General features: G+C 38.9%; 1 protein-coding gene across 2 annotated transcripts in view; it reads right to left on the reverse strand.

Annotated features, from left to right (window-relative positions):
• Window positions 1-13,510, reverse strand: part of MMD (monocyte to macrophage differentiation associated) — a 26,458-nt gene continuing 12,948 nt past the window's right edge. The window contains exons 4-7 of one of the 2 annotated variants that reach the window (XM_023652818.2): window positions 12,276-12,350; window positions 10,528-10,629; window positions 8,373-8,442; window positions 1-2,067 (exon numbers count right to left, since the gene is read on the reverse strand). In XM_023652818.2, coding sequence (XP_023508586.1) covers window positions 1,867-2,067; window positions 8,373-8,442; window positions 10,528-10,629; window positions 12,276-12,350 — 448 coding nt within the window. In that variant the 3' untranslated portion in view covers window positions 1-1,866. The remainder of the gene's footprint in view (window positions 2,068-8,372; window positions 8,443-10,527; window positions 10,630-12,275; window positions 12,351-13,510) is intronic. The other variant, XM_023652819.2, reaches the window with a different exon arrangement.

Here is a 13,510-nt window from a genome sequence, read left to right on the forward strand (position 1 = left end):
TCTAGATGACAGGGCACATTTATTTTTCTTCCTGTCCTTACTTTTCAAAAAAAAGGCTAGTATACAAATTACAAATGCTGGATGAGCTCAAGCTCTCAAAAATGCATTATCATTTTCACAGTCATCTAATTTAGAGACAGTGGAACAAATCCAAGTAACAATTTTATTCTAGTCTACAGCACAATTTTTTACATATATTTTAGTGGTTTTGACAGTGTTACTTTTGAGCAGACTTCAAATGAATCTACAAAAGTTAATATATTAAAAATAAAATATACACAATAAAACAACAGGCATCTAGATGTTCAGAATCATGCAGATAGCGGTGGTCTGGTTGGTGTTATCACTGGGTACTTCACCTATTTAAGAATTCACCAGTAAATACCAGTTCTTCTGTTTCTCATTCCCATATAATTCACCAAAATCAGAGCATTCTAAACACACACACACACACACACACAAAATAAACCCTCTTTTAAAGCAGTATCAGTACAAAATTTCAATGAATAAGCCTAAATGTATCATCAAACCAACAATTTCATTGATCAAACCCATTACTAGAAAATAGTCGTTATCAGCACCCAATCCAAAGGCAGGGTCTGCTCATTTATCAAAACACCAAGAGGAGATTAATCAACAAAATAACTAATATGTTAATCTTAATATAAGACACTGAGGGGAAACCAAAAATAATATATCAAATATCACTCCACTGAGCCAGGATATAACCCATGGACCACAGATGCATGAGTTTCTATCTGTCAAACAATGCTTTAAATATTTTTCTATGAAAAAGAAAAAAGTCTATCAGGAGATGCAGAGGAAAGGTAGAAATGTGAATTCATGCATCTACTTCCACAATTTAAAATCAATATCAAACTGATAATATAGAGCTAAGTGACAATGACTCAACTGTCGGGCACTGAACAGACAATACCACTATTCACTGTAATTCGTAACTCTCTTCAGGAGTTTTCAGCAGATGGCTAACCCAATAATACTCTCATCATACAGACGGAATACTCATCTACTGTTGAAAGAGATCCTGAAGAAAACATGGCAAAGGCAAAGAGAAAAAGTCGAGTCTTTTGAAAAAGTTGATGATATCAAAATACTTTTCCATCACTGGTAAACCAAATAGGTCACGCAGATGGCCCAAAGCAGCATGGAATTCAGAGTCAGAGGTTGGCAGAAAAGTTTGGGAAACTGCAGTTTTTAAAAATTGGCAATTTCTCCATGCTTAATAAAACTATCAGAAGAGGTATAATGTTTGTTCGCTTGTGGAATGTTGACAGCTTGCTGCAAAAATTCACATGAATGGGGAACCGCAGGGATGCGCTTCAATGAAAAATATTTTAAAAATTTACAAAAAACTAAGGTTTCTATTTAAAAAATAACCATGTTATGCCAAGATGAAACATGGTAAAAGTAGTGTAAGTTCTGTCCATGATTCTTTACACAGCTAATGGGAAAGAGATAGAAACAATTTTCTCTTAAAAAGGAAGATTTGTTATTGCACTGACTTTTAGAACCTGACCTAGTAATTTAGAAAAATCATGTAGTAAAATCTGTAAAATTAAAATACAAAATTCTGGTCTGTAAACATCAGTTGGCCAAGTCTATCCAGAGTCCTTCATGATAGTGGAATGGAATGAATAATTAATTCACTACCTTATTTGCTGTGAGGGGGAAAATTCCAGAACACAGCCTTTATACTTTCACAGTAATTATATTCAAAAGATATAAAGAAAGTCAGTGCAGTTGTCTTCTTTTTTTTTCTTTTTCTCTGTGCAATTTTCAGCTCTTACCCCACTCCCAAGTGCCATAATCGAAATAATACTGGTTTGAAGACCTAGTAAAGATTGGTCATAAATGTCGCATAAAGTCTGTAGGACTTCGGTAAAGATATTTCCAAATGGCATAGTAATGCACTGCAGCTGCCGTGGCCACAAACAGGTGCCAGATGGCATGCGCAAATGGAATGATGCCATCACTCTTGAAGAACACAACTCCCAGGCAATAGATTAAGCCCCCACAGGCAAGTTCGTGAAGTCCATCGGTGTTATTCTGTCAACAGAGGAAAAAAATAAAAAGGTTTTGATGTTACGCTGATGTGACAAGCTCAAGAGATAACTGCAAGTCCCCTTAAGCCTCCTGATTTTTTAGACGATGAAGTAGCTAGGCATGGACAGAATCCTGATCTGTAAGCATGAAGTAAACTGAAAAGTCTCCTCGACATCCACCTGGATTACTGTTTGAGTTGGCCGTCTTGATTTGACCAAGCAGTACGGTAACAGGTCCCACAGGGAAAAGCAGCACACTCTGCCCATCTATAGCATGTTTAAGCAGACTGCAATTGCATCCATATACAGCACTTCATTTTAATAAAGTACAATCCCTGGCTGTCATCTTCCTCTTTAAAAGCTTTCTTCTCTACAAGGCACGCCCACGCCACTCCATTTATAATTTACATCCCAGCCAGAGTTTTCACGTCCCTTTGTCCTCCTAAACCCTGTTCTGCACTGACTGCTTTTCTGCGACTTTCCCTGCTTGTGTGAACTTACTTAGGTTTGCAATATGATGTATGTCTGGTTGGTAATATAAAGGCCTATAACCTCAGTCCTACAGTATATTATATAAGCTAAACCAAAAGGCTTCTCTTGGTTCCTTTTGGCTGACACAGGAAAATCACAGCTAGAAGTGGCCTCCGAGATCAGAGATCATAGGGTACCTTCTAGATGTTGCCAGGCCTTTTTGTCCTTGAACCTCAGAGGTTCTTAGCTTAGCGAGAAGTTAACAGTTGTGTGTGCTTTAGCACACTAAGGAGAATGTTTAGGCTGCTTTTGGTTTTCAAAGACCTAGGCCTACCTAGATTAAATCGGGTTGTGTGATTGAGAGGGGAAGAGACTAGAGGCAGGGCTGAGGAAGCTGAGGAAACTAGTCAGGCCCCTGCATTCCTGGAGACAAGGAATAGAAAGGTCTTGGGTTCTGCAGGGTAGGTGGTAATATAAGCCAGACGGTGGCAAGGCCTTGCAAGGGGACTGGTGTGTGGGTGTCCCAGAGGCCTGGGCACTGATGGCTGCGATGTTGTGAGCCTTGGAGCAGGCTGCTGCCGCCAAGTCCAGCAGGCAGCATGGGGAAGCTCTCATGCAGCCGCCTAATGGAATGGGCGCACAGGCCCAGGCTACAGCAATGGCAGCAGCAGAAGACCAGGAGCGAGGATCTAGGGCCAGAGGTGAGGATCAGTCCTGTTTTCAAAGTTCACACAACCCCACGGTTTTTGTAGGATCAAAAGATAGGGAAAGAGCCAACCCTAACTGACTACCACTAATCTAGTAAGATGGAACTCAGCCAGATTTATCTTTATTTAAAAAGTGAAAAAAGGCCAAAACCAAAATACAACACATTATTTCCTAAAGGTTATAAAGCAATTAATATCTACTAATTATACAAAATTCTCCATGTACATACATTAGGGGCATTTTTCTAGGAGAGGTTAAGATTTTCATCAGATTCTCAAAGGGGCACGTGACCCCCAAACGGTAAGAGTTGCTCATCTAACACAACCTCCTTACTTTAGAGATGAAGAGAGTAAGGCCAGAGAAATGAAGTAACCCGAACAAAGTCATACAGCTGGTCACTGCCCCAAAAGATACCCACTCTTTTTTCTTTCTGCTAAAACAATAAATGAGAGACCAAACCAAGTACACAGGCTGGTTTTGACAAACATTCTGTTAATAGATAGTTCCTCATGATATCACATTTACCTTATCAACTTTCAAAGAACCAGAACATAGTTAATGCTAAAACAAACAAAACAAAAATGTTTTCTTCATTATCAATGTCTTTATTGTGTTACTATGTAGCAGACACTGAAGCTCTTCCACATATTTACACATTTAATCTTCACAACTCTAAATTAGCTACTATTATTATCCCAATTTATAGATAAGAAAACTAAAACACAGAGAGGTTAAGTAGTTGCCCAAGGCCACATGGCCTTTAGGTGTCACAATCAGATTTGAACCAAGGTAGTCTGGTTCCTGAACGTGCATTCATTTTTTGGGTGGGGGGGAGGATGATTTAAAAAATTGATGATTAATTGAGAGTGTAACACACAGACCTTAAGTGACCAGTATGGATTTTGATAAATGCACACACCTATGTAACCCATCCGCCTACCCAGATACACAACTATCCCATCAGCCCAGAAAGTTCTGTGGTACCTCTTCCCAATCCTGGACGATCCCTTCCACCAAGGCAATAACTGTTCCTATTACTATTACCACAGACTAAGTCTAAATGTTCTAGAACTTCACATAAATGGAATTACACTGTATGTACATGTTTGTATCTGGGTTCTTTTTGCTCAATATAATGTTTTTGACATTCATACACATGCTTCGTGTATATCAATCATTCATTCCTTTTACTTAGCATTCCCTTGATTTATTGAATGTAATTTACCAATTCTTTCCATTTCGGGGCTATTATGAATAAAATTAATATCTACAGTATTTTATGAGTCTTTTTGTAGACATATGTTTTCATTTCTGTTGGGTAATACTCGTTGAGTCATAAATGTACATTTAATTTTATAATAAACTGCAAAATAATTTATGAAGCAGTTATACCATTTTATACTCTCCCCCAAAAGGAAGGAGGGTTCCAGTTATTTTACATCTTTGCCAGTATTTGGTGTTGCCAGTCTTTTTCATTTTAACCGTTCTACAGGGTGTGTAGTGAAGCAGATGGAGGTTTTAATTTTCATTTCCCTGATGACTAGTGATGCCGAGCACTTTTTCAAGGGTTTATTGGGCACTTGTATATCTTTCTTTGTGAAGTGTCTGTTCAAGTGTTTTACCCATTTTTAAAGGACTGGCTTTTTACTACTGATTTGGAGTGTTTTATATATTTGGGATACATATCCCTTGCTAGATACATATAGAGAAGGCAAATATTTTCTCCCAGTCTGTGGCTTGTCTATTCTTTTTCAAGTTCATTAATCTTTTCTTCTGCAGTATCCAATCTAGTGTTAAACCTCTCCAATAAACTTTTTTCTTAATATAGCATAGTTTCCAGATCTAGTATTTCCATTTGGTTCCTTTTTTATAATTCCATTTCTTTTCTGAGATTCCTCATCTGTTTACTCATTGTTCTAAAGTCCTTGTATGCTAATTTCAACAACTGTCATCTTTGGATCTGTTTCTATTGACCTGTTTTTCCTTACCTGTGCGTGTTTGTGTGTATGTGTGTGTCACATTTTTCTGCTTGCTTATCTAGTAATGTTTGTTTGGATGGTGGATGCCAAGTTGTTAAGGAGCATAGATTCTGTTGTCATCCTTCAAAGAATGTTGGGTTTGTTCTGGTAGGCAGTTTATTTACTGGAAAATCAACTTTATCCTTTCGAGGTTTGTTTTGGGGTTTTGCTATGGCAGGCTACAGTAGCTCTTCTCCTAATGTGTGAAATTGCTAGGGTCAACTGAATACCTGAGTTGTTCAGCACGGTCTCTTCACCCTGGCTGGTTGGAATTCTGATATCTCTCAGCACTGGGCACCTTGTGGAATCTCCATTGATCTCACAGCCTTCCCATGGCTATTCTCAGCCAGGGCATGCAGAGTCTTGCCCTGTGCAAATCCAGCTTAGTATCTGGGCAAAGGCTCAAGGAAACGACTCTGTAGATTTATGGAGACTTCTCTTTGTAAAGCTCCCTACTCTCCAGCATGCTGCCCCCCAAACTGCAGCTGGCTCAGTAGCTGAAATGCTGATTTCCATTTCCTCCACCCAGACTGCAGCTCTCTGGATCAGTTTCTTTCACTGCCGTTTGGAAAGTGTCCCCCGGGAGACAACTGGGGTGAATTTGAAGCTTATCTTTTGGTTTCTCTTGCCTCAAGGATCAAGGACCTACACTGTGTGTGTCCAAGGCCAAAAAATAGTTGTTTCATATACTTTTTCCAGTTTTATAGTTCTTTATGGCAGCAGGGTAAGTCTGATACCCATTATTTTGACCAGAACCAGAGCTCTGAGTCTTCATCCATACTGTCTGTTTCTTTATTAGTTCAGATGGATTACAAGGGTCTTTTGGATCTGGTCTCTGTCCAGCTCTCCAGCTTTATCACAAGACTTGTGTTATCTGCATCATTACCCACCTCATGCATATACGTATACTCAAACAGGTACACACACTCACGATCCAAACAATGAACTATTTTCAGTTCTTCAAAGATACTAGTGCTTTCCTCCTCTTCAGGGCTCCCTTCATGCTGTATCTTTACCTACACCACTTGTATCACCTGTACCATCTCTCGGCTCCTACTCGTCTTTCTAAAACAGTTTAAGTATCATTTCCACTGGTACTTCTGTCATGTGCTCCCATAGCAACCTATACTTTCTCCAGTCAAAGATATCTCAAAACTTTATTATAGTGTCTTATTTAATACGAATTTTCTTTTTCTGTTTGATTCTAAGTTCTTCAAGTTAGTGTGGGGATTATCCTGTTTGATTATCATAATCACTAGTCACCCACTATTGTACCACTTGTGAAAATGCCAATTAGAGATTTAGGCTAGTAAAAATGCTGGATAAACCTGCTCTTATGACACTGCAAGGGAATTTACCTCAAGTTCTACTCTAATGAGCAGCAACCTATTCACATAGACCCTGCTTACATTGCTTCGGGTGTCCTGAATCGCCCTGTGACTATATCGCCTTCAAGGCAGATTTTCTCATTTCAGTCATTCATCTACTCCTCACCATTCCCTGTTGCCTTTACCAACTAAATTCTATGTATTTTTGGTGCTTGGTAATTATTAAAGCCATCACAAACGTCATATCTCAAAGAACATATTTTGTTGCATTCTCATTAAGACATATCCTGTGAAAAAACACAAGCAAACTTGTAACTCTTAAACCTTTTACAGGTGTTTTTATGACCAGGGCAAGAACAATGTACAGTAAAATTACATTCTTACAATGTGCCTATGAGCTCAGGAGTGAAATCACTGGTATAATTCCTCTGACCATTACAGGCTGAGAAGAGAGTTCAAAGTAAACATCTTGTGACTTTCCTTTTTTTTGGTGAGGAAGTTTGGCCCTGAATCTAACATCTGTTGCCAATCTTCCTCTTTTTTTTTTCCCCTCCCCAAAGCCCCCCAGTACATAGTTGTACATCCTAGTTGTAGGTTCTTCTAGTTCTTCTACGTGGGACATGGCCTCAGCATGGCTTGATCAGCGCTGCTAGGTCCACGCCCAGCATCTGAACTGGCAAAACCCCGGGCTGCTGAAGCATAGCGCACAAACTTAACCACTCAGCCACAGAGCTGGCACCTGAGTTTCTTAATTAATATAGTGGCTAGTGCCAAAAACCACAGTATAGACGACACTGGAGTACCTAGCAACAGGCACGAGTAACCAGTTGGATGGGATGGTGAGGTTGTAATGATATATTTTTGTTTCAAATTGACAGATATACATAGATTTCTCAACAGTAATTCAAGGTGAAAGAGAGTTCAAATATATACACATGTGACTGCCTACTACAGGTAATGTTACACTCTCATCCAGGAAAGTCCCCAAAAGAAATTTTCAAGCAAAGCTAAAAAATAAAAAAGGCACTTTATTGAGAAAAAGAAATAATATGACTTAGTAAAATGTTGAGCCAAATGAACTTTTAAGGTCCTTCCAATTCTTAAGATTTAAAAAGTCAGGGGCTGGCCTGGTAGCGTAGTGGTTAAGTTTGCGTGCTCCACTTTGGGGGCGCGGGGTTCATGGGTTTGGATCCTGGGTGCAGACCCATACACTGCTCATCAAGCCATGCTGTGGCAGCATCCCACATAGAAAATAAAGGAAGATTGTCAGAGATGTTAGCTCAGGGACTATCTTCCTTAAGTAAACAGAGGAAGACGGGCAACAAACGTTAGCTCAGAGCCAATCTTCCTCACCAAAAAAAAAAAAAGTCAGTAATGTACATTTTCTTCACTGTAAGAAACCTCAAAATTTACCCTTTTCAGTCGATTTAGGGTTAAGACACTAAGTAATTCACACAGGAATACGCACCTTCACATACTCTCACAGTTCTTTGAGGGAAGGGTGGGGTGGACCAAAAGGTTATCCAAAAGAAACTAATACGGAAGATTAGCATAAGGAAAGAAACATGCCTAAATGTATTAACTTCTACAAACTCTGGACAGTAGCTAGTACAAGTTGCTGGCACTTCGTTACTTATGTTTTTTTCTTTTGAGTCTCAAGTTACTGGACAACTATCCTAACTTTGAAAGAAAGGCTACATGTTGTATCTATAGACATATTAAGAGTCCCAGCAATTGCAAAGAAAATAAGGTGAAGTAAGGAAAATTACGAAGCCACTTCTTACCATTGATGTCACCACCAAGGCTGGAGAAAACCCCATGGTAAGATAGAAAAAGAGTTCAACCACCTTATACCTGCAGGATAAAAATGCAGTTAACTTAATTTATCTATTCCCACAACACTCAGACAGTTTCCATACCAGTTTTTCCTTTTGAAAAAGAAATGTAAACGCTTAACTATTCAAATGAAATGCATTTTCCCAGCAGGAGATCAGTAGGCCTCTAACCAAAGTGCTGTGGTTGAATAACAATGGACTAGCAGTCCTTTCAGGACTGAGAAGCATCAGAGTCCACAGGCTATCTGGAAAATGTTTTCTGTCAAAAGTAGTTATCATGGAGTCCAATCCACCGTGCGTCCCCCCTTCTAATCCCAGAGTGTCTGCCCTCCTTACCATTCAACCCACAGCCATAAGAAACTGAAATTATGAAGACAAGTGGATGCCGCTTGGGGCCTAGTTTCTCAGTGGCAAACAGACAGAGCCCTAAGGAGCAAAGGGCATGTATTTTTGTTTGTCTCTTTATTTTGCATCGGCACAAACTCCAATTTGTAAGGCTCCTCACATTAGGCTGTGGAATGTCTGAAAATGCTAAGAAACACAGTGTATTGAAATTCAACATACATTTCTGCTGCATCAAACTAGACTCTACGTTCCTCAAAGGCAGGGGCCGAGTTTTATTTACGTTTGGATCTGCAGGGCCTAGAACATCACCTGGCACAGTTTAGGTAATATCCCTAATATCTGCTGCACCGAATGGCCCAGGGTGACTCATATCTCATTCTCAGTATTTTATACTCCAAATCCACCATGAAGGAACATATCAGGAAGCTGGGGAGGAAGGGGTGTGCAGCTGTGGTTTACATTAGCAGGTCTCGAAGAGGAGGAAGGATAGTTGTCTTACTTTCTTTCTTTTTTTTTTGCTAAGGAAGACTCACCCTGAGCTAACATCTATTGCCAACCTTCCTCTATTCTGTATGTGAGCCACTGTCACAGCATGGCCACTCATAGACAAGTGGTATAGGTCTGTGCCTGGGAACCAAATCTGGGCTGCTGAAGCAGAGCACACTGAACTTAACCATTAGGCCACTAGGGCTAGCCCACTTTACTTTCTATTTTACCCAAGAATATAAATTAGGAGTTTGAGCCCAAGAAGCAAAACGTTCCCTTGGACTTATATATACTGCACAACACCATTAAGAATTGCTAATTATGGTAAAAAATGCATTTAAGTGAATTTCAAAGTCAAAGAGAAGTTATTGAAAACTACCATTTTCTTCTGAAAAGAGAACACAATTGAATACTCTGTGATAAACACAAATTATCTTCAATTCTGAGAGCCATTCTGCCAACCACCATAGATAAAGAATTCAATAAACTGCATTCAATGACAATGATTTCATGGTTGTGAGTTTCTCAAACTCAGACATGTGAAATAATGAAAAGAGCCATGGCATAGGAGCTAGGACCCTTGGGTCCTAATTCCAGATGAGTACTAATTAATGCATGTCCTAAATGTTCTCAGTTTTAAGCATGAAGCTGGAATAGATGGCTTTGAAGGTCCCCTCTCGAGCTAAGATGCTAAATTTCAATCAGCTTTCCTATTTATATCGTTTCACACTTCTAAGACCCACAAATAATAGGTTTAAAAAATTGTGCCCTGTGGTTAGGATATTAAGAGTTTAGATGTCCTTCCAAACATCTCCTTTCTCAGGAATCCTAGTTTGGGACATCCTCTGGGTTCCTATCTAGGTTAAATGTTGTGCTGGGCACTTCATGTCTGTTATCTTCAATTTCCTAGAAAACTTTGAAAAGCAGTTGCTTTTCTCACGTGGTAACTGTGTATCACAGAGGATAAGGCCAGTCTGCTGATAAGGCCGAGCTACCTGAGGATGTGAAATGAGGTCCAACTGACTCTAAAGTGACAGTCCGCCTTGTCCCTCAACTACCTCACACCACACAAGCGCCATTCATTTCTTTCTGCAGCAACCTCCCCACTGATAATGAAGACCAAATGGTCTTGAAGATTTGCTATAAACAATATTTATTCTATTTATGTATTTCTACTATTTTGAAGGGCAAATATGAGTAAATTGCGTTGTAATGTAGATAAAATTTAGACAGTTAATTTTAAAACTATCAAATGTAAATTATTTTCTCTTACTTTTCATGGTAGAGAAATACATAAATGGTTCCTCCAGCTGCCATGAGCCAGATAAACCAACGCATATGAGATGCCAGGGGTCCAAGTTCACGGAGATTTAACCTAAAAATGTAAACATGACAACAAAGAACAGAAGTGATAAATGAGGGGAATTCTTAGAACCTGCGTTTTCCCCTAGTCTTGAAAATTGGCAGAGTGAGTACTAGGATAAGACTAGGAAGAAAACGCACACAACATGCCATGGAGGTATTTGGGCAATTTTGGTAAAATTAGTAACTCAAAGATCAAATTGTCAGTCGACCTTTAAGACTCAGAATTAGACCCAACGTGGTTTAAAAATAGAACCAGCTAAAAGGAGATATGTAGAAGTGAGTCCCATCACATCTGTGGTTCCTTATTAGGCAGACTGCTGTAGAGGCTGCTTGCCTTCTTATTTCTGATAACATATTTGGGAGCAGATTGCTTACAAAGCTTGACGAGAACCCTGAACAAAATCCTGACCTGGGATCGCATACCCACAGTGGATACCTAATACACAGACCAAGCGTCTCCATTATCAATCTCTCTGCCAAGAGAGAACATGAGAAGAATCAGCCCAACATCTGTTATGGAAGACATTTTGTTAGAATTTAACCATGGACTCTTGTGAAGGCTGCATTTTAAAATGCTGCAGATTCATTTGTACTAAGTTCATACTAAGAATAGATATGAGAAAAAAACAAATGTTGTTCTGATCGACTACTGCTACAAAATTAATATTTCCAAATGGCAAAGGTACCACCTGCATATCAAAGACTACATATGAACAAATTGCCTACTGTAATATTTGATTCCTCAGCCTACATTTAAAATTTTTATTTACTTATTCCAAATTGAGGTATACTACACAAAAGCCTTTAAGTGTTCTCGTTCCAATATGATGCAGACCTATAATTTACTAACAGGTGTTGGGGAGAGGAAGCACTTACTCTTTACTCCAACAGATAATTAGGTTTCTTTTGAATGATGGATGCTGCATTAGTCAGAATCCAGAGGCCTGCTGTTTCTAATGACTGTAGTAGTTGATAACATATTATGAATTTGAGTGTTTAAAACTGGACAATGACTTGACAGAGGAAAACTAATGTTTCTTTAATTATTGGTTTCACAGCAACAAAATATTCTATCTGATCTATACCAAAAGGGCAGGAAGATCAAGGAAATTGAACAGACTATTAGGTATTTTAAGTAGCTAACTAATTTGGCTAGTTCTCTTATACAGCAAAAGTGAGAAACGTATTCCATGTATACAGTAGCTACTGTGCTGTGAAGTGAATCGAAGACAAAAACTCTAAATTTCAAAAGTGAGCTTCTTTTCCGCCTACATATTTATAGCATTTCCACTTAAACAATTAGATGTCCAAGCATTCTGAACAGCAGCAGAAGTATATAGAAAGAATACGGAAGGCAAAGGTAACGTATTTCAAAAGTGAACAAGCCACCTACACACAAGTTCATAGCACTTCTCTTGAACAATCCAATGCCAGATATGTATTCTAAATAGCAGCAACATTCTCCCCTGAAAATATGCAATCTGACCCAAGTAAATTAAAATGGAAAAAAACATGCATGTATGTTTGTGTGTTGAGAGGAGACGGGTGGGGTATATGCGTGGGGGCTGAGCAGGGAGAGGAAGAAGGGAGGAAAAGAGGACTGAGGAATTCTATCAGAAAAACACTACCTTTAAAAATAGAAAGACGGTATCTTACCATGGAGCGTAAGAAGCAGCAATGAAGAAATAGATGACCATTCTATCACACATGTGAAAACAATGCTCCACTGTCCTAGTGGGGGGAAAAAGTTAGATAAAGTTTTCAGAAAAATTTCAGACTGGAAGTATGGGCTATCACTCCACTATGTTGTGATTTCCATTCTTGTTCTGGTTTCTCATGGCATTTATAATTTGGCCTTCAAAGTCACACTGCTATTTTTAATAATATGAAGCCAGAAGTAAAAGTTTATAATATTTTTAAGATTGCACATACAATAGATATTCACCAGGCATGAGATACAGGGACAGAATCTCACAGGGACTCTGAGGTGGTTAAAATAAACCAATAAACAAAATCTGTCTTTTCTGATGTTTCCCATTTCTTTTAGATCCTATCTAACAGGAAAATGAAATTCCTTGAGGGCAGACCACTCCTCAACCCCTATCACAGGCAGGGCACGAAGTCGTGATGCTCAGTAAACATTCCCCGAAGTCACATTTTTCATGACTTTTTATAATATCTTTAAAGAAAACTTTACGTCAAACATCTTAGTGTAGATAATAAGTTGTAATAAAGTTGTAAGAAGTTGTAATATACTAGGAACAGCATTAACAACAACAACAACAACAAAAGGCGAATTTTCTGCAAGAGTGTAGCCACCTGGATTTCTAAGCAAGTTCCTCCTTCTAAAACGGAAAAGTTGGGAAGTGTACCAAGATCGGGCTCACTGAGGTCTAGTCACAGAAAGGATGAGACAATCTGCCCTTTAGGAGGTCATTTAAAAGTACGAATGCATTGCATTGTCTTGAATCCATTTTCAGTGTTCAAGGGGTAGTAACTATGATTTGGTGGAGCACTAGTATTAGATTTTCGCCTCAACACACATATGTCAGCAAAGCAGGCTGAGGGTGTTTCAGGCATGGTTAGTGTTAGTGAAGAAGTGAAAATAATTTAGGTCACAGGTCTAAAAAAGCGAACACTAAGTAGATTAACACAAACTTGACTGCATATCAGAATCACCTGGGGAGCTCACAAAATATAGTCAGGAACTCTAGTCCAGAAGATTCTAATTTAAAAGTGTTAGAAGATGAGGTAGAAGATGGAGGGAAGAGGAGAATATTTTTTTTAAACTCCTTGGATGATTGCGATTCTTAGCCAGGTTTGGGGCCTTGCTAACCCTTCTTTCTACATTGTTACGCACTATTACAGCCGGTAAAATCAGACTTGCACTT

Source organism: Equus caballus, chromosome 11, assembly GCF_041296265.1.
Source record: "Equus caballus isolate H_3958 breed thoroughbred chromosome 11, TB-T2T, whole genome shotgun sequence".
Classification (NCBI taxonomy): domain Eukaryota; kingdom Metazoa; phylum Chordata; class Mammalia; order Perissodactyla; family Equidae; genus Equus; species Equus caballus.